Raw genomic sequence first — 7,675 nt, 5'->3', positions numbered from 1 at the left:
ATTCAAAAAGATTGGAGCGTCACACACGGCACGCCCCTGCGAAACTCCATTAAAATTAGTACGTCGCATTCTTTTTTATTGTCCGGATACGCTATGAAATCCGCTCGGATAGCGAGTCCACGGTATACAGGCCGTTGCGGATGATCGCCGAGCAGTAACAACTCTCCCGCAGCAGTCGGTGCAGGGGTGCACTATTATGTACCCTTGAGTCGGTGGTTAGAAGTGCACCATCGCCAACTGCCTCTCTCTGCGCATTTATAAATCGGTCCGCAGGAATGGGTCTATTTTGCACGGACCGATGAGACACTTGACACTTGGCGGCTGGTCGCGGAACCTATTTCCACAGCGCAGACAAAAGGCAGTGTCGCGACGCGAGTGTCGCTGCACGCACGCTGTGCTTCTGCGCTGGCGCGTGTATCTTGAAGTCCAGTGTTTCACGTCTCCCGAGGCAGTGTTACACGTCTCCTGAAGCAGTGTTTCAAGTCTCCTGAAGCATTGTTTCACCTCTCCTGAAGCAGTGTTGCACGACTTCTGAAGCAGGAGACGTTAACGGGTGGAAGTCATGTGCACCTCGTCGGTGAGGGTGCTCCGTCTCGTCCACCGACCGAATTGGATGCACCCGTGGTCAGTCGCGCGACGGCCGCCGGAAAGAATGGTCGGTGCGTCGTCCGTTGTACACTCCACAAGCAGGCAGAGCGGGCAAGTGTGGACGTGGGTTCTTTTGGCAGGAGGAGGGAGCTGCGCTGATGGGGATAATGCGGTTGCTTACAGCTGACTCGGGCAGTCGCCAGCGAACGGCAAGGTGCGATCTGCGTGGCTTCACGAGATTACTGCAATGGCGCCAACCGCGATTGGGCCAATCACGGTCGCTCTCCGTCGCTTTTTGACCAATCCTGGCATAGAAGGGACCAAAGATACTGAACCGTCCATGGTGATTGGGTCGAATGGAATCTCCACCACGCGGGTACCGACGGCAAGTTCACTTTACCCATGCGCTACCGAGCAGCAGCAGAAGACGACGACGATGGACCGCGCGTGGGCAGCTTCGCCGAGACGTACAGCCTCGGCGAGCAGCTCGGCGACGGCTCGTACGCGACGGTGCACAAGGCCGTCGCGTGGGCGACGGGCGAGACCGTCGCAGTCAAGCGCCATCAAGAAGGCATGCAAGCTTCGCGACGTGCGCGCTGAGATGGCGTTCGTGCGCAGCCTCGCGCACCCAAGTATTGTGTCCGTGCGCGACCTTTTCGTCGAGTCGGACGGGTACTATGTCGTCATGGAGCTTGTCCGCGGCGGCGACCTCTACGACCGACTGCATAAGAAGGGCGTGTTTCCGGAAGAGAAGGTGCGGGCGCTCATCTACAATCTCTTGGTGGCCGTGCACCACTGCCATGAACGCAAGGTCATCCACCGCGACCTCAAGCCCGAGAACATCCTCCTCGTTAACGACGACAGCGACGTGGACCTGAAACTGGCCGACTTTGGCTTTGCCGCCAAAGTCTCGTCCAAGCCGCTCGTCGATATGTGCGGCACGGCCGGGTACGCAGCCCCCGAGATTGCCAAGGGCTTGCCGTACTCGACGCCCGTCGACATTTGGAGCATCGGCGTCATCATGTTCGTCCTCATTACGGGCAACCTGCCCTTTGGCACGGACCGCGAGACGTTCCGAAGCATGTGCCCGCTGTCGCGGCCGCCGCTGTGGTACCACCCGTACTTTTGGAGCGTCATCTCGCACGACGCGCAGCGCTGCCTCGAGCGCATGCTCGTGGTCGAGCCGGCGTGCCGTGCGACGGCCGACGAGCTCCTCGACGACCCGTGGTTCTTTCCGCTGATGAAAGCGCCGACCATCGAGCCGCTGCCACGCTTCCGCCGCAGCTCGACAGCGTTTCAAAAGTACATCAAGCCGCTCTGGAAGCGCGTCTCGGGGTACCTCCCGCGGCGCCAAGCGCAAGAATTTACGCTCTAACGTGTCCTTCGATCGAAGAAGGCGTCTATTGTTATTACTCGTATTATTTGCTAACCTATTATCGAATGTTTTGTTATGTTATGTTTGTTTACACTTGACGTGAGCTAAACTTAGAGGGATGCCCGAGGCGCCGCGACCGGCCACGGCCGTCATCTATGCAAGCCAGAGCGGCGACGCGGCGCAAATGGCCCTCGAGCGCAGCGTCGTGCACATGATCATCGAGCGCGAGACGTGCCTCGAGGCGCTGCTGCAAGTGACGCCCCACTTCCGCGACCCCCATAGCAAGGTGCGACCGTGGAAGGTCATCGCCAACCTCACGCTGCAGTACCGGCGCGCGTCCATTGACGTCGTCGAGGGCATTCTGCAGTGGCGAGCGCTCTTGGTACGCACGTTGATCTACTATCTGTCGATCTGATTGCGCCTTGCACAGGGCGCGCCCCGGCAGGCCTTTTTGTGGAAGCAGACCAACTACTTGAAAAAGATGATCGACGACACGGCGAGTTTCGCCCAAGTGCCAGAAATGTTTCGCGACAACCACGGCGACCTCGCACTCAACCCCTTCCTATCGCCCTTCGCGCTCACCGACGCCCTCTTTGGCCTCGACGAGCCGGCGATGCTCGCCAAGGCGCGGCTCGCGGGCAGCGAAATCGGCGGCATCGACATGGACCGTATCTGCCGCGCGTCCAAGCTGCTCTTGGGCGAAGGCGTCGTGCGGACGAAAGCCGAGACGCCGACGAAGGACGAGCCGCCTAGCACCCCTCGGACGCCAAAATCCCAGGCGGTGACGCCGCCAGTCGAAGCGCCCGACCTCGCGCCGCACGACAAGCTCATGCTCATGAAGCTGCACCTGGACCACGGCAGGGCCAAGCTGCATGCGCTCGAACAAGATCGCGCGACCCTCTCGGAGCGCATGACCGAGATCACGGCCAAGCTCGAGGCCACGACGCTGCCGAGCAAGGTGCGCGTGCTCCAAACCAACCTCGGCACGCTCAACAACAGCCTCCGAGCGGTCTCGGGCGAGATCTTCCAGCGGCGCAACGAGCTCGCGCGCCAAGAAGCGACGTACCGGCTCCAAGCCAGCAAGGCCAAGCGACCGCGGCCGCAGATTCCCGACGAGCTCCACCAAGTGGTCGCGCAGGCCAAAAAATGCGCGACGAGCTCGTCGCGGCCCTCGCGCGTCGCGAGCCCGAGCCAGCAGCACTCGCGCTCGACGCGATGAACGAAGCACAGGTCTTTGCCTTTGTCAAGGACCTCGGTCTCGACGCGTGTGCGGAGAAGCTCAAGGCAATGGGCATTGATGGGCCGCTCCTGGCCGTACGTCAAGCTATACTCTGTCCTGGGAAAACGACGTGGGGCGTAGGTAAGCACCGACCAGGACCTTCAAGAGCTCGGCATCGAGGTGCGACTCCATCGCGTGAAAATTTTGCGCGAAGTCGAAAAGCGGCTCAAGGACGGGCAGTAGCGTTTCATACCCTACCCCTGGGACCATAACCTACCCCTGTCGACTGGCGTTGGAAGCATGTGTCTCGATGTTATAACACTAGGGAACCGTATGGTCGGGCGTCGTGCTACGTGCCCTCTTTTCGGTTGTGTGCATGGAATAAAAGTACTAGGGTCCTTCTCGCCTCGACGTCCCTCCTCCACGTGCACCGGGGCACAGCGGGCCGACCGAGTGGCCACTTGTACGACCGAATTACAAGCGATTAGTAGAGTGTCTGTGAATAAAAATGCCACGCGCTCAGTTAGCGTGGGGCGATTGGCGCCGGAGCTCGAGCACGAGTTGGCGGGCCGACGGGCGCAGTTGCGGGTCGTGCTCCAAGCAGCGCAGCGCGATCGCATGGACCCACTGCGGGCAGTCGGTCGAGAAGGACGGCGAGAGCGTTCCGTTGATGACCATGCTCATAATCGCCGTGTCGACGAGCGGCTTGTGCGTGATCGGGTGGCGGCTCTCCGCGTACGGGATTTTGTGCGTATCGAGCTCCGAGAGGAGGATCCCGAACGAGTAAATGTCGGCGGCGACGCTGTAGTGGCCTTCCTTGAGGATCTCGGGCGCCATCCAGCGGTACGTGCCGACGCCAACCGTCATGGTTTCTTGCAAATCCTCTTTTGAGACGCCAAAGTCGGTGAGCTTGACCGTCTCGCCGTCGCTCGAGTCGAGGAGGACGTTGCGGGACTTGAGGTCGCGGTGGATAATCTGCATCGAGTGCAAGTACACAAGGCCTTCAAGGATGTGGCTCATGATTTTGTGCTTGAACTCCCACGAGACTGTCATTGGCGAGTGGTGGGCCAAGTACGACTTGAGGTCCCCACGGTCCATGAACTCCATGACGGCCATAAAATCCACGGGCCGCGTCCAGCTCACACCGTAGAGCTTGACCACATACGGCGACTCGAACCTACGACAACGACAAATCAGATTCTTACGATACATGTATCGAACGATACCGCGCCATGAGCTTGCACTCGTTGATAAAGTTGAGAATGTCCTTGGGCGACGACTTGTTGGGCAGGAGTCGCTTGACCGCGACGATCGCGCCGTTGTAGCTGCCCTTCCAGACTTCGCCGTACGCGCCTTCTGCGAGCTTCTTGTGCAGCTCGACGCCCGAGACGCGCAAGAACTCGAGGTCCCCGAGGTCGTGGACAAGGCCGCCGAGCGTCGAGTTGCCGTTAATGTCCAGCGTCGATCCGTTCGTGAACTGGTTGCCGCTTCCAAAGGGCGACGCGGCCACGTACGTCTCGAGCTGCTTCTGGAGGTTCCGGCGCTTAATGCAACAGTACGTTGTGAGAGCCGCGATGAGCACAACGGCGCCAATCGATATGCCCACAATGACCAACGTATCTACAAACACATCCGTCCGTATCCATGCAGGAGAGACGCGATAGATAGTAGATGTACAGTTGACGGGCGACCCGATCACGCACACGTGGACTGTGACGTTGGACTTGCCAGCCCAGAGTTGTCGGATGTCACCGTGGAGCTTGTCGCAAGCGGCCTTGTCCGAGTTGATGTTGTCGATGATGTTGAAGCCGCGAAACTCGATGGTCGCTCGCGATTCGTTGCGGTCCCACGGGTCGAGCGCGTCGAGGGCGGCAAAGGACGTCCTGTCCACGTTGAACACGGTCAGCGGGCAGCCCTCGCAGTCGCTACAAAAGGTTGACTTTATGTTTGGATCGAGGATAAGGTGGCATCGTACAAGTAATGCAGCTTGGACGAGAAGGTCACATTGTCGATGCGCGTGACGGGGTTTCTCTTCATGCGACTACGGGTGAGAGTGAGAGAGATCTCGTGCCAAATGCGACCGGCGTACAAGTAGTAGAGGTTGGTGAAATCCCAGTTGACGACTTCCTTGATGCGGTTGTCTCGGAATTTCCTGTCATTTCACATGCGTCAAAACCGGTTTTTGGACACGAGGGGAGCGTACAGCACGGAGAGGTTCTTCGGCAGCGAAATGCCAAGGTTATCGACGTAGTTTTTGTGGATCGACCTACTTGACACATTCATACGATTGCAACACAACGCAAACAACGTACAAGAAGGTGACGCCATCCGGTAAATTGTGCGGGAGGTCCTGGAGATGGTTGTCAATCAACGTCCTAGAATGTGGTAAGAGCGGGAAGGAGTCTCCTCGTATTGCCGTACAGCTTCTCGAGTGACTTTGGCCACACAAGCGACGGCGGGATGACTTGCACGGTGCAGTTGGAGAAGTACCTACAGCCATCACGACCACTTGAATCATCATTTGATATATACGGCCAAGCGACTCGTACGTACATGACGGTGAGCGAGTCGGGCAAGTAGAGTTCATCGAGATTTTCAATCTCGGTCACATTCCAAAAGTCCCTAATGGCCATTGAGTGTCGATGTGGAATCGCTGGCTGAACAAACAGAAGTGTTGATGTCGGTGGCATCTTCAAGTGCTTGACGTCAACCGTCCTGGTGTTGAAGACATACCTATACCAAGTGTGTTGGACATCCATCAACAAGATTACGGAACGTACAAGCTCTGGAGCGACGCCGGCCACGTGAGGCCCGGTGGAAAGTCGCCGACGCTCGTGTTCACAAAGTACCTAGCCGCCTATTGCATGAACACACGCGTGGTCGTCTGCAGAGCGCACATTTCAGCGAGCGAGGGTGGCAGCGTTGTCGTGTTCAGGCCCGTAAACTCGGCCACGTTTTGAAGCGTCCTACAGCCCATCTCGTGAGCTTAACCGAGTACATCGCAGGTAGGATTGTCTACAAGGTGGTAGCCGTCGGCGGCAAAATGGCCTTGGAGAGGTCGAGCGATGGCAGATCGCCAAGCACGCTATCGCATTATGAGCCTCCGATGCTAGAATAGCTGCAGACGGCAGTAGCACGTACACAGTCTTGTTGGTCGTCAAGCGCGAGAGGTCGCCGAACGCATCGGGGTCGGTGCCATCGGTGCGAATGGCGCACGTCCGCGTGACCTTGCAGGGTCGATTGCTGCTGCCACACTCGGCGCCGGTCGTCCAGATGGCATCGATCCACGTCGGGAGGCGCTCGTACGGACAGGTGGCGGCGTCGAGCATGGCGATGGCGGCGCCGAGGATGGCCGCCGTCAAGTGGCGCATCGTTCTTATTCCGCTCTGAGCGCGGTGGAAATGTATTGGGTCATCAATAAAAAGACGTGTGACACACATGGTCCGCCAACCGACCTATCATTTGGTTCGAGGAACGCGCGGGCGAGAGACGCCTGACGAGACAGCACGCGCGCGCTTTGTTCGCGCAGCCGTATGCTCCATGCACACGACACCGCACAGAGACGCACGGGCGTACCCTGGTTGGTTCGGTGCTGCACCGGCGCCAAGCCGACCAGCAGAGTGGGATGTGGTTGTTGAAGATTCGCCCGCCACGATGGGTACAAATGCACAAGGCTTGGAAGAGGCGAGCTACAGTAATGCCGGCGACGTCAATTCGAATGGACCTTTGTCGACGCTACGAGTAGAGGGCAGTACTTCCATGCGCCGGCGGGGGAGGACAGTGAAGAGCGCATCGCAGCAGTCGTGCGCTGGCCACTGCCCTTCGCTGCTGCGAGCCAAGATACCGATGCTAGTACCCTGTACGATCCTATCGCTATATGTCAACGTCTCGAGCGCTGTAGACGCGAAAGCTGAAAGGACTATGGAAAGCTACACTAATGTTCTACCTATTAGTACACATGGAAGGCCGGAATCGCCGATGCGGTGCCGTCACGGCAGCCGCCACGCTGAGCTCTGGCCACAACCGACAGCAGCAATTGGTTGTTCTAGCCGGGCCGCAGTAGCCGGCTCGGTTAGCCGCGTCATCAACCGTGTCGTCAAACCAGCTCGTTTTGAACCGGTTGGAAAGGGGGAGCGGTTCGACGGGGCTTCCACGGATCAGAACGCATTGCAATTCTTGACTCAGCGAGCATGGCCGCCAGCAGCACACACCGCGTCGCGATTGTCACGGGCGGCTCCAAAGGCATTGGCGAAGCCTGCGTCGTGAAGCTCCTTAGCCAAGGCTACAAGGTCTACAACCTCGACATTGCACCGGCGTCCCATGGCATCTTCGTCGCTTGCGACGTGAGCTCCGTCGCCACCGTCGAGGCCGCGGTCGCTGCGATCGTGGCCGAGAACGGCCATGTCGACTGCCTCGTGGCCAACGCCGGCATCTACTTCAGCGCGACGATCGAAGAGACGTCCGAGGTCGACCTCGACCGCATCATCAACCTC

The 7,675-nt window shown here is 58.9% G+C and overlaps 4 protein-coding genes across 4 annotated transcripts; 3 read left to right on the top strand and 1 right to left on the bottom strand.

Moving 5' to 3' along the window:
- Positions 1–990: 990 nt before the first annotated feature.
- SPRG_17045 (CAMK protein kinase) lies at positions 991–1,963 on the top strand (the record flags this gene model as incomplete). Its single annotated transcript, XM_012356328.1, has 2 exons — positions 991–1,134; positions 1,160–1,963. 2 exons carry the CDS (start codon positions 991–993, stop codon positions 1,961–1,963), a joined length of 948 nt encoding a protein of 315 aa, XP_012211718.1.
- Positions 1,964–2,056: 93 nt separating this feature from the next.
- SPRG_17044 (hypothetical protein) lies at positions 2,057–3,606 on the top strand. Its single transcript, XM_012356327.1, has 4 exons — positions 2,057–2,345; positions 2,394–3,092; positions 3,122–3,277; positions 3,324–3,606. The coding sequence occupies exons 1-4, from the start codon at positions 2,082–2,084 to the stop codon at positions 3,423–3,425; spliced, it is 1,221 nt and encodes a 406-aa protein (XP_012211717.1). The 5' UTR covers positions 2,057–2,081; the 3' UTR covers positions 3,426–3,606.
- Positions 3,607–3,701: 95 nt separating this feature from the next.
- Positions 3,702–6,553, bottom strand: SPRG_17043 (TKL protein kinase; the record flags this gene model as incomplete). Its single annotated transcript, XM_012356326.1, has 13 exons — positions 3,702–4,359; positions 4,409–4,802; positions 4,860–5,107; positions 5,158–5,334; positions 5,386–5,448; positions 5,495–5,557; positions 5,604–5,672; positions 5,736–5,804; positions 5,850–5,915; positions 5,963–6,031; positions 6,080–6,148; positions 6,202–6,267; positions 6,324–6,553. The coding sequence occupies 13 exons, from the start codon at positions 6,551–6,553 to the stop codon at positions 3,702–3,704; spliced, it is 2,241 nt and encodes a 746-aa protein (XP_012211716.1).
- Positions 6,554–7,372: 819 nt separating this feature from the next.
- SPRG_17042 (hypothetical protein) lies at positions 7,373–7,648 on the top strand (the record flags this gene model as incomplete). Its single annotated transcript, XM_012356325.1, has 1 exon — positions 7,373–7,648. A coding segment is annotated over one exon (276 nt), but the record flags the coding sequence as incomplete, so codon positions are not given.
- Between the last annotated feature and the right edge of the window lie 27 nt (positions 7,649–7,675).

This window comes from Saprolegnia parasitica, assembly GCF_000151545.1.
Source record: "Saprolegnia parasitica CBS 223.65 unplaced genomic scaffold supercont2.436, whole genome shotgun sequence".
NCBI classification, from domain to species: Eukaryota; Oomycota; class Saprolegniomycetes; order Saprolegniales; family Saprolegniaceae; genus Saprolegnia; species Saprolegnia parasitica.
Note: the sequence above shows the minus strand (reverse complement) of the source record. Positions and strands in the feature narration are given on the sequence as shown.

Bases quoted from the DNA above. Each gene is read 5' to 3' on its own strand.
- SPRG_17044 (XM_012356327.1), top strand. From the start codon at position 2,082: ATGCCCGAGGCGCCGCGACCGGCCACGGCCGTCATCTATGCAAGCCAG. The intron at 3,093-3,121 runs GTCGCGCAGGCC...ATGCGCGACGAG, and splicing joins CCGACGAGCTCCACCAAGTG to CTCGTCGCGGCCCTCGCGCG. The intron at 3,278-3,323 runs GTACGTCAAGCT...CGTGGGGCGTAG, and splicing joins TTGATGGGCCGCTCCTGGCC to GTAAGCACCGACCAGGACCT.